The following is a 12,218-nucleotide window of genomic DNA, read 5'->3' as shown; positions in this document are numbered from 1 at the left end:
TGTGTGTGTGTATAGGTTTAAAGGATAGTGACCAGCTGTTCTCTTTTGACTGAAGTCAGGACAGGAGGCAACACACTTTAATTGTTTTATATTAGACGTTTGGAAGTCTTTTTGACTTAAGAAAAAGTAATGTCATCAGAGCAGGCTCTGGAGTTGCACGCTCTGCACTCATTAAAGCAGAGAGTGGACTATTTTCCTGACACTCAGCCTCAACATGACTTCATTGCCTAGGCCTTCCCTGACCCCCTGGTCTAAAGCAAACCCCCACTGTATTCTCTCTTTACATTTCACCCTGTTGTTTTCCTCCATTGCCCCTACGACAGTTTGTCATTGCTTATTTATTTTGTATGCGGTGTTTAATGTCTGTCTCTTTAGATTGTAAACCGCCCAAAGGCCAGGATTGTCTTTATCTGACACACCTCCTGGGTGCCTAGTTGCAGCACAGTGGTTCTTTGTAAATGTTTGTTGAGTGAACAGGTGTATGGACGAGTTTCAGGGGTGGTTGATTTGGCAGTAGTACTTCTTGATGGAGGTGGATCTTCTGCTTGCCTTTTTTTGGTAAAAAAAAAAAAAAAAAAAAAAATCCCAAAGACCTTGTTGTCTCTCAAGGGACTTTAAGATACTGTTTCTCTTTCCCACCTTCTTCTTCTGGCTGGTTACTTGTAGGTGTGGATTCCTTCAGTTTTAATGAGATACCCCAGACCCCTTTCTTGTGGACTGGTCAGCCTGTGTCTGGTTCTGAGGAGACAGAAGGGGTACGTGAGTTTTATTTGAGTAGAATAAAGCCCAGTAGAGCAGGGCTGGATTGTGCTGGTCATTTCCATTTCCCCCCTCCCCCCTCCAGATCCATTCTTCATCCTAGGGCACTGCCCTGGGCCCCAGGAAGCTGACCTTGGTGTGCTGTGTCAGTGAGGCTTCCTTGCCCTCAGGAGTCTAGTTAAGGTTGGCCAATGGGACGGCAGAGCAGGAAGACGAGGATGGAAAGAGAGAGATTGGGCCATGCATCCCTTTACCGTGGTTCTCTCTCTCATGAGCTCACTGAGGATGCAAGCCACAGATCTCTCCAGGTTCTTACAAACGCCCTCCCTCTGTCCCTGCAGGAATAGCAGTAGTAATGGCTTCTACTGTGAACTGCCGGGGCGTGCTCCACCTTCCCGTGTTGATCCCTTATTCCTGGCCACACCTCTGTAGATAGTCCTGCACTAAACTCTCAGTTCCCCCATACATACGAGCCATTCGTTCCCCTGACTGTTTTCTAGGGCACCAATCCCTCATGTTCTTGTACTCATCTTACCTGGTAACAGGATAGGGGCCATGCATCTAATTGCCAGGGCAGGTATGAAGTACAGGATCAGAAGAGACATCGGAGGAATGTTTCATAGAAAATTAAAATAAGATCATCTGTACCGGAGGTGTATGTATGTATGTATGTATGTATTTATTTATTTAGAGGTTTCTGCTTTTAATGTAACAAAAACAAAGGCAATCTTCCTTTGGGTTAAGAATTTGGGGGACATCTTGGGAAAGGAGTTCAGCTTCTTTCTCTGGTCTCTCTCATGGGCAGGGCTGACTCTGGCTGACACTGCTCAGCTGGCCTCATGACTTCAAGCCCTTGGTACCTGACATCTTCAGAAAAAGTGTTCTGGTGTGCAGGCACTGCAGCTCCCAGCCATCAGTCTGGGATCTGTTAGGTGTCTGTGCTCCCTCTTCTTTTTCCTTGGCTTTAGTGGTCTTTGTATCCCTTGATGAGAACAGCCTCTCTGGGGTTGAAATAGCTTCTCATGGAGCAACCCAGAGCTGGGCAGCCAGCATGGCTGAGGGGAGGTCACAGAGTTGCCAGGCAAGACTTGGGGTAGAGGCAGAGAATACTAAGATTCAGGGCTGACATTGGTGTATCGCTATAGGGATTTCAAAGCACTTTACTGTGAAGGGACATACTTATGCCCCACAAGGTGGCCCTGTGGGTACTGGGCATTGTTCTCCTCACTTTGTAGATGTAGAAAAGGGCCCTGGCATCCTCGAGTGCCTTGCTCACCATCACTGTCTATCTGGCGCTCTGCTGCTCTGCTGCTCTGCCTCTGCTGTCTGCGAGGATATGGGCAGGGCTGGAATCTTCTCCGAGACTGTGAACAGGAGATGGAAAAGCCAGACCCAACTCCGGTGTGGCTGTTCCACCCAGAGGAGAGAGCGCAGGCTGCCTCTAGCTCTACCCGGGGCTCGGGTTCCTGCATGTGCTCAAGTGCCACCTCCTGTCACTCTTATTCCTCCTGTCCCCCTTATCCCTCCTGTCCCCGCTGCTTCTAATGGCCTGACCCTACTTCTCTGTCTTTACTTGTCAGAAGTGGAGCTGCCCCTGAAGAAGGATGGCTTTACCTCAGAAAGCACCACCCTGGAAGCCTTGCTCCGTGGTGAGGGTGTTGAGAAGAAGGTGGATGCCAGAGAGGAGGAAAGCATGCAGGAAATACAGGTACTTCTGGGCCCACTGGGGGGGATGCTTCCAGAATGTCAGCCCCATGCTGCCAAGAGTCCAGCACTGGCTCGACTCCCCCTCTCAGGCCACCCACCCTGGCATTGTTGTTGGGAGACTCGTGAATGCTTTTCTCCTGTAACCTGTCCTCCAGAAGAAGTCAGTACACCTCTCTCTTGGTGTCCCCATTCAAAATATATTTTTTGAGACTGCCAGGTGCCATGCTAGGTCCTGGGGACACGATGGTGACCAACACAGATAGAGAGCCTGTAGAGCCAACAGTTCATAATTCAGGCTTGAAACCTTGGGGTTGTCTATACCAGCCTGTCCCGAGTGAGCCCCTGACTTGGCCTGCTCCCCTCTTCCTCACACCCCATTTTTAGCTCTAGTTCACAGTATCGCCCTCTCCTCCTTTGAGGCCAGTGGAGGAGTCAGCCTCCAGGCAGGGCTGGGGGCTCCTGTCCCTGCTGGTTTCCCACCCTCTGCTCCCAGCACTGCAGAGGCTCTCACTACTCAAGATTACAATGGTACTCTCTCACTGGTTCTGGTTTGTCTTAAATCTCTGTTGTCAAATGCAATAGTTGGCCTAGAGTATTGTAGTAATTTTAATTAATATAAATATTACACAATAGTATTAATAATTAAATATAATTCAATTATTAAAATCAAATTACATTGATATTAAATGTATATTTTATTATACTATTTCATGTGATACATATTATGTATTACATATTTATTAATTGTATATCCAATTTAATGTTTAGTACTTGAATATTAATTTTTTGACACTATAATTAAAGCAATAACCATTACATTTTTGGTTTGCATCATGAGTACCACTGGTCAGCGCATTCCACTAAGTCAGGAACTATGCTGTCTCGTTCACCATTGTCCCCTTGGGGCCTTGCACGTGCCCAGCAGAGTCGAGTCTCAATAAAGATGTGGAATGTAGCCATGAATTGGCCTCCTTGTCTGCCATGCCTGTGTTCAGATGAGTGGTCAGGTCTTTTCCATGTCACAACATGGCTTACATTGGTTGCCTCCGCTCCTCAGAGCTACAGCCCTAGTGAAGATCCTCAATAGCTATAACCTTGATGTGCCTAATGCACCTTGGAGTCATCTGCTGCTCCTGTATTTCCATCACACCCAACATCCAGTTCATCAGCAATCCCGCCCACAACCCAAATCTGGAGCACAGGCTCCTCTTATCATTTCCCCCTGCTACTGCCCTGGTTCTGGCCACTGTCATCATCTGTCTGAACTACTACAACTGCTTTCTAAGTGGTGCCCCTACTGATGGCTGAGGGGCAACCCTTTAAACCTAAGTTGGATCCTGTTATTCCTGTGCCCCCAAACCTGGCACAGGCTCCTGTTCTCCCAGAAGAAAATTCAAGGCCCTCTTACCTTTCTGACTTGGTTGCTTCGCCTTCCCCTTTCTCATTCTGCTGCAGGCACACTGACCTCATTTTGTTCCTTCTAGAACACGCCAGGCACTCTGTTGCCTCGGGGTTTTGCTTGGCCTGTTTCCTCCGCCTGCAGAGTCCTCTCCCCAGATATCAGCTGGGCCCTCGCCCTCTCCTTCTATAGTTTGTGCTCCTTCTTCAATTTGTGTCTCTTCTTCTCTGTGAAGTTCACCTTGATGTTGTGTGCACTACCACATTTTGTGCCCTCCCCGCCCTCCAGATCTCCTGATTCCTTTACTCTGCTTTCCTTTGCTTTTTCTTTTTTCCCCATAACTTTGATCACTCTCTAACATACTTTGTAATTTGCTGATCTATATTATCGTTTCTTTTCTGTTTTCTTCCAATGGAGTGTAAACTCAAGGGTGTGATCTTTGTCTTGTTCACTAATATATCTGTAGCATGTGAGCAGCGCCTAATACATAGTGGTGCACAATAAGTATCTGTGAAGGGATGTATGAGTGAAGATTCCTGAGAGTCACCCCATCCCCAGTCCTTCCTTTCTCCAACATGTCCTACTTTGCTAGCTGATCTTTTACCCTGAAGAAAAGCCTGGCTTATGCCATCCCTTGTTTAAAAAAACTTAGCTGAAACACCCATATTCTACCAGGTCCATCCAAGGTGATGAGTGTAATCTTCTTGGGCTTCCTCTCTCTGCTCTGAATCTAGTTTTCAGGCTTATTTCCTCCTATTCCTCCCCCTGTTCTTCAGCCTTCTTTCCTCTGAGCCTGTGGTCACACTGTGTTCTTTACCTGGTGAATCTTCTCTCCTGCTCTGTGTGCATAGATTTCTACCCATCGGTCAGGCTCAGCCCTGATACCACCTTCCCCAGGAAGCCTTTCTTGATTGGCCTCCAGCCGGAGGGATTCTTCTTGTCACTGGCATTTAGGGTGACTCATACTTTCTTCTTTGTTTTCTTTCCTTTTCCCCCAACATTTGGACTTTCCAGGTCTTTGAAAGTTAAGGTGTGTCACATTTGTATTGTGTAGTTAGTGTAATTTCATCAGTGAATGGGACAGAACCATTGTTTAGAAACCCTGATGCTCTAGTGACAGGTAGTCTTTTACCCTCTCAAGCTGGTGGTGGGTTCAGGTTCCTCTCAGGCAGTGTTGGGCCAATCAGTATACAGGCCATCACTATGGAATCATTACCATAACCAGCATCCCTGATGTAAATGGAACGTCTACTGTGCACAGAGCATGGAGCTACCATTTACTGTGTTAGAAGCTGAAACCAAGACCACAAGCCAAATGAGTTTACAAGTTCTTACCGGCTTTGGTTATTAAAATAAAGTACACGTGTAGTAAATGGGTTATATTTGTTCATTTTTTAAAAAGTATTTATTTATTTATTTATTTATTTATTTATTTATTTATTTACTCATGAGAGACACAGAGAGAGAGAGGCAGAGACACAGGCAGAGGGTGAAGCAGGCTCCTTGCAGGGAGCCCGACGTGGGGCTCCATCCTGGGTCTCCAGGATCATGCCCTGGGCTGAAGGCAGCGCTAAACCACTGAGCCACCCAGGCTGCCCTGTTCATTTTTTCATTCATCCATTTAACCAAATTTTATTGAGTGTCTCTTCTGAGCAGGCACTGTGCTAGGTTCTGGGGAGACAGAGAAACCAAGAGACAGCAGTCCCATCTGTTCACATTTATATTCTAGTATGACATACAGACAGAAAACAAGTACACAAAGGAAATAATTGCATTTCAGGATAAATTACCATGGAAAGAACAGAGGATGAAGATTCAGTATAAGAAGAGGGATAGATTATAGGTAGTATCCTAAGGGATATAAGGGATTTAACCTCAGTCCTAAGGGTGGAAAGGAAGCTAAGGAAGTGATGATGTGGGGAGGAGCTTTCTGGGCAGAGGAACAGTGTGCTTGAAGGCCTTGCGATAGGTTTGAGTTTGTAGTTTTGAACAAACAGACAGAAGATGCAGAACTTCTACAACTCAATAACAAAAACCCAAACAATTCAATTACAAAATGGGCAGAAGACCCGAACAGACATTTTTCCAAACGAGACATGCGCAGATGGCCGGCAGGCACATGAAAAGATGCTCAACATCCCTCGTCATCAAGGAGATGCAAATCAAACCACAATGAGATCACCCCACACCTGTCAGGATGGCTATTGTCAAAAGACAAAAAGTAACAAGTAGTGGTGAGCATGTGGAGAAAAGGCACCCCTCGTGCACTGATGGTGGGAATGAGAATTGGTGCAGCCACTGTGAAAAATGTATGGAGGCTCCTCAAAAAATTAAAAATAGAACTGTCTTATGACCTAGCAATTCAACTTCCGGTATGTCTCTGAGGAAAATGAAAACACTAGTTCAGAAAGATATATGCGCCCTTATGTTCACTGCAGCATTATTTACAATAGCTAAGGCATGGAAACAATCTAAATGTCCACTGATGGATGGATGGATAAAGAAGATGTGGGACATAGACACAGTGGAATACGACTCAGCCATAAAAATGAACAAAGCCTTGCCATTTGCGAGAACATGGATGGCCCTTGAGGACATTATGCTAAGTGAAATAAATCGGATAAAGACAAACACCACATGATTTCACTTCTTCTAGATCCAGAGAACAGATTGGTGGTTGCCAGAGAAGAGGAGGATTGGAAGGGTGTGAAGTTGGTGAAGGGGATTAAAGAGTACGAACTTCCGGTTATAAAATAAGTCATGGGGATGTAATATACAGCATGCTGAATGTAGTCAATAACATATTAATTTTGTAGGGTAGCAGATGGTAACTAGACTCACTGTGGTGACCATTTCACAGTGCCTACAAATGTCAAATCACAGTGTTGTTCACCTGAAACTAATGTAATATTGCATGTCAATTATACCTCAATAATTAAAAGGAGAAAGAAAAAAGGAAAAAAAAAAAAAAAAAAAAAAAAAGGAAGGCAGAAGGCCTGTGTGGCTAGAGCACAGCCAGGCAGAGAAGGGCCCAGGCTCGAGCAGGAGTGTTGGGCCAGGTCTGACCACTCTGGCCTCTCAGGACCTGGAGGAGGCACTTGATTTCATGGATATGAAGAAGGAAGGTATTTTAACCAGGGCAGCAAATTTGTGTTTCCTTAAGATCCCTCTGGCTGCTGCCTGGAAAGGACACTGGACACACGGCCAACGGAAGAAGGAGGAAAATCAGTTAGGAGATTTTTGCAGCACTCCAGGCCAGAGATAATGGAGTCTTTTAAAGGCATTCCTTCTTCTTTTTTTAAACACAACCACAAACAATTGTTATCATCACCGTAAAAACTGTTTAGAGTAACAGGGAGAAAAGTTATTTTCAAATGTGTTTATTTTCCAGATAATGTCCTTGGACAGGGAATGCAAGTAGGTTAGTGGGGAGTCAGCTGCATCTCAGTTGGACTCCTGCTTTTGACTCCTCTGCACAGGACGCCCCCTCTGCTTCCTGAGTCCTGAATGTGAGCTTTGTTAGGAACTTCTGGCTCCTCCCTAGTTATATGGAGAGGCTTCTGGGTGTCAGGGCCACATCATCGCAGGAAATGCAAACACACTGGGGAGGCTGCTGTCACGTCTGAGGCCTGGGGCACAGACCAGGGGTTCTCAAGACACAGGGAGATGGGGAAGTCAGTTTACATCCGGACGCTGAGGCCATGAAGCAGGCACTTGCTGGAGACTAGCTCAGTCACCTTCACCAGTTTTTCACTTCCAACCCGGAGTCCATTTTGCAGATCATAAATACCTTCATGATGAAAAATGAGAGTGGAGTCAGATTGTACAACATGCCAGAGGCAATGACCTTTTAATTTGAGGTCCTTGGAACTCACCGTGATTAAATGACTTCAAATCCCAAAGTTGGCGAGACACTGTTTAAACAGCAACAACAGTCATAAGAACAACACCTCATATTTATACCGTATCTTTTCCCCAAACTCTGCAGAGCATTTGACTTGTCATTGTCTTGCCTGACTTTCACTTGTGTTCCCACCTATGGTTCAGGAAGCCAAGATGCAGAGAGCCTAAAAGGGTTGCACGGGGTCTGGGCCAATGTTTCCTAGCTATGGGCAGAGGGCATGTCTAGCAGACAGTACTACTTCTCTGTTAGATGGCTGTAGTTGGCCCAGAGACCCCGGTGTGCAGTCAGCTGACGGCTTCCCAACTAAGCCTAGTAGAGAAGCCAGAGGAGAATTTATGAGACTTGTTTTGAGTTCTTTGTGAGGATCTGTAATGGGCAGTGTCCTGACCCCTGTGATTGGGAGAGAACTCTGACAAGGCAGTGGGAGAAGGTCTCTGGAAACTCACTCCTGGACTTCCTGCTTGGAGAACAGGCCAGAGGCATTATCTGGAAGGCCACTTGAAGAGCAATGATGATACCACGTGTCAGTACAGCATGTGCCATTTCTAAGCCTTTTCATAGGTTGCATGATTGTCACGCTATCACAAGAGTGGGTGGATGCTGAAGCTACTATCCTGTGTAATATGGTATTCCCCCCACCTTTCTAGCCTCATCTTATGCCAATCTCTCCCTGAGTCACTGAGCTCTAGTCGCCCTGGCCTCTTTCTGCAACATGGGCAAGCCGTGTTCCTTTCCCTGCCTCAGAGAGCTTGCTCATGCTCTTCCCTCTGCCTAGAACACTTTTCCTCTCTCCTTGCCTTTTGTCCCCATTCCCAAGGCTAGTCTTGCTTATCCTTCACATCTCAGCTCGCTTAGGTCACTTCCTCAGGTAAGCCTTTCCTGACCCTCAGATTAGGTAAAATTCCCTCTAATAGCCTCTAGTAGCAGCTTGCACTTTCTTGTCACTGTGTTTATGGCAGTTGTAACTATATGGTTGTGGATGTTGTTTAGATCTATCCTCCCTTCACTGTTTTGTAGAGTCCTTTTAAGGCAAGAAGTGTAGTCATTTTGTGGCTTGTCTAGCACAGTGCCTGCCATGTAGTCAGCACTTGACAAATGCTTGTTGATTGAATGAATAAGTAAATTCCTAATTTATAATTGGGGAAACTAAGGCATGAAGAGACAATGACTCACCTGAGGTTGCACAGTGAGTCCATAAAGAAGCTCCTAGGGCTGTTGACATAGAGGCCAGTGAACTCCATGCCCCTTCTCCTTATCTCACTTTCACTCTGCGGAGCTGGGTCCTCAGCTTTCATTTCTCCCTAAGCCTAGAGGTACATGCCTTACCTGCCCTCCCCTCCCTGCAAAGGGAGTGAAGTGTTCAGGTCCCTACAGGAAGGGTCTACATAATATACCTTCAGTCTTTGGACATAAGGCTGAGAAAGGACCAGAAAACTCTGAACTGATGAACCTGACTTGGCTTTGGCCATGGATTCACTGTATGACCTTGGACAATCAAAACTGTTTTTACCCTCAGTTTATTCACCTGTAAAATGGAAATTGGACTCTCTGCTATGTGAATCACAGTTCTTTTGGAGAGATATAATTAAATTCATGATCTTTAAGTTTCATTACAAGTAATGTGCTATAATGAAAATCCATTAAAAAAAAACAAAACAATGAATGATTAAGAACAACACATTAATGTCAGATTCTGGTCAGATGAACAGGAAGTTACTTGTTTCATCAAACAGGGCAGGGTTCCAGAATGTCAGAGAAAGGAGGAACATATTTTCATATTTAGGAACAAAAGGAAATTACATGAAAAAAGTAAGTTTTGAAAAACGTCTTGAGTTCACATAGAAAAGCACCCCGACCAGAGTGTTCTCTCTTTTAGAAAATGTTTCTTGGGTAAAAAGAGTTGAAAAAAGTCAGTGTTCTGGGAGGATTGGGCTGGAAGGGGCCCAGGGGGTTGAGAGAGATGTTTCCGCCAAGAGCCCGGACTCTGGGCAGCCTTTTGGAGGCCTGCTTCCCCAGCAATGGCAGCTCCTTCACTTTGTCAAAGCACAAGAACAAAATAGACCTCCTGCCCCTTCCTTAAATTACCCTCCAGTGGCTTTCTCTTTTGCATTTTATTTCTCAACCTTTCTGTTTATTTTCTTGTCATTTCAGAGGGTTTTGGAAAATGATGAAAATGTAGAAGAAGGAAATGAAGAAGAAGATTTAGAAGAGGATATCCCCAAGCGCAAAAATAGGACCAGAGGACGGGTAAGCTGGGGATGCCAGGAAGGAGGGAAGCATTGAGGGAGGCAGGGAGGCCAAGGCCAGGAGAACTGGTCCACAGACCCCAAGTCCCCCCAGAAGCAGACAGAGCTCTCATATCTGCCATCTCCCTTGAAGAACACTCAGAGAGGAAACTCCAGAAGGCCTCTCTGATCCTAGGTGGGAGCCTGGAAGAGTTTAGAACTAGCAAGAGGGAAAAGAGAGAGAAGGTGCCCTGAGGGGACAGTGAGGGTTCTGGAAGGGTTGGGGTGGGGTCTAGGGGAGGTGGTGGAGGAGGAGAGTGTGACTATTGTACCCATTACTTGGCTTTTTTTTTTTTTTAAGATTTTATTTATTTATTCATGGGAGACACAGAGAGAGGCAGAAACATAGGCAGAGGGATAAGCAGGCTCCTCACAGGGAGCCTGATGTGAGACTTCATCCCCCAACTGGGATCACACCCTGAGCCAAAGGCAGATGCTCAACCGCTGAGCCACCCAGGCATCTCCCGTTACTTGGTCTTAAAAGAAGGCTGAATTTTCCCGTCCCTGGGGCTGTTCCAGAATGACAGGGTCAAGACACCTGCTTTGGGGTATGCTTCACTAGGCGGAGAGTAGGATCACTCTGGAAAACTGTGGGGGCCACAGCTAATGGTTTCCAAGTGGGTGAGGCAGGGGCTTTTGGTGCAGCTGGGGATGTGGCAAGAGGAGGCCAGAAGGTATAAAGTTGTGGGAGTGGTCCTTGAGGGCCGAGACCCAAGTCTGAGTGGTGTTCTTAGGCATGCAGGTTGCTCCTCCAGAATCCTAATGTCCAAGCCCAAGGGGCTCTTGGTGGCCACCCTCAGGTGGCTGCAAGGGCATCTGACAATAATAAGGTGGAGAGAGACCTTCCGGGGGTAAGTTTGCTTTCTATCTAGAGAATTAGTATTAGGCCTTCTGGCTCCTTCAGGCTCTAGGGGAGCCTTACCCCTCTTATCCATGGGCACCCTGTGGTTTTGGGTCCAAGGGTAGTTACAGCAAGCCTCTCTATTCCTGTGACTCTTTCTTTCTTTCTTTCTTTTTAGGCGACGGCGTAGGATCGGGTAGTGGGAGGGACGTGGAGGAGGGAGGGAGGGCTATTGGGAGCCGGAGTAATGGAAGGCACGGGACAGGATAGGAAGGAAGGAGAAGGAATGAAGGAAGGAAGGAAGGACGGAAGGAAGGAGGGAGGGAGTGAGGGAGGGAGGGGGAGGGAGGGCGGGAGGGTGGCGTTGCGTGCGGGGTCGTGCGTGCGGGTGGGAGGGATGATTTTGCGCGCCCATCACCGCCCTCCCTGAATGACTTCTGCAGTAAGTGTCATTACATTCACTTCCTTCCTTCCTTCCTTCCTTTCTTTCTTTCTTTCTTTCTTTCTTTCTTTCTCTCTCTCTCTCTCTCTCTCTTTGAAATATTTTATTTATTCATTCATGAAAGACACACACAGAGAGAGAGGCAAAGACATAGGCAGAGTGAGAAGCAGGCTTCCTGTGGAGAGCCCAATGTGGGACTTGATCCTAGGACCCCTGGATCATGCCCTGAGCCAAAGGCAGATGCTCAACCACTGGGCCACCCAGGTGTCCTGTTTCCATGCTTCCTGTGCTCTAGTATTCATCAGTCACCAGGAGAACCTATCGAAATGCAGATTTCCAGGACCCACTCCTAGAAGTTCTGATTTAGGAAGTCTTGGGTAGGGCCCAGAAAGCTGTATTATAAGCAAATTCCTAGGTGGCTGATGTAAGTGGTCCACTGCTGCCCACACTGAGCTCGGATGCCCTGACTTGTCGACAGGGGCTGGAATTTCTCAGGCTGGGCAGGGCAGCTCTCTGATGCTGTGTGCCTTCTGGAGTGGCCAGCTAGCTTCAGCAATGATCTTGTCTTATTTGTTCTTTACTCTCACGTTGTGTTGGTTTGTATATTTAATTTTTGGGATAATATCTGAAAGGAAATCCTAGACGTTTTATCATTTAACCTATACATACCTCAATGTCTGTCTCTAACAAATAGCATTTTTCATACCCAATAAAAACAACAACTATTCTAATATCTACTATCCAGTCCCTGATGGTTTCCCTGGATTTTCTCAAAAATGCCTTTCTACAGTTGGTTTGTTTGAAACTTAAGCCTCTTCTATTCTATGACATACCTCTTTCCTGCTCTACCCTACCACACACACACACACACACACTTTTTT

The 12,218-nt window shown here is 46.3% G+C and overlaps 1 protein-coding gene across 5 annotated transcripts in view; it reads left to right on the top strand.

Moving 5' to 3' along the window:
• Positions 1-12,218, top strand: part of DPF3 (double PHD fingers 3) — a 259,890-nt gene that overhangs the window by 137,531 nt on the left and 110,141 nt on the right. For all 5 annotated transcript variants that reach the window (XR_005363505.1, XR_005363504.1, XM_038545160.1 and 2 more), the window contains exons 4-5: positions 2,340-2,467; positions 9,921-10,016. Coding sequence is in view for 3 of the 5 variants with exons in the window: in XM_038545160.1 (XP_038401088.1) it covers positions 2,340-2,467; positions 9,921-10,016 (224 nt within the window). In the remaining 2 variants the exon portion in view is untranslated. The remainder of the gene's footprint in view (positions 1-2,339; positions 2,468-9,920; positions 10,017-12,218) is intronic.

The sequence above is a fragment of the Canis lupus genome, chromosome 8 (assembly GCF_011100685.1).
Source record: "Canis lupus familiaris isolate Mischka breed German Shepherd chromosome 8, alternate assembly UU_Cfam_GSD_1.0, whole genome shotgun sequence".
In the NCBI taxonomy this organism is placed as follows: domain Eukaryota; kingdom Metazoa; phylum Chordata; class Mammalia; order Carnivora; family Canidae; genus Canis; species Canis lupus.
The sequence above is the reverse complement of the archived record's forward strand: the minus strand, read 5'-3'. Positions and strand labels throughout refer to the sequence as shown.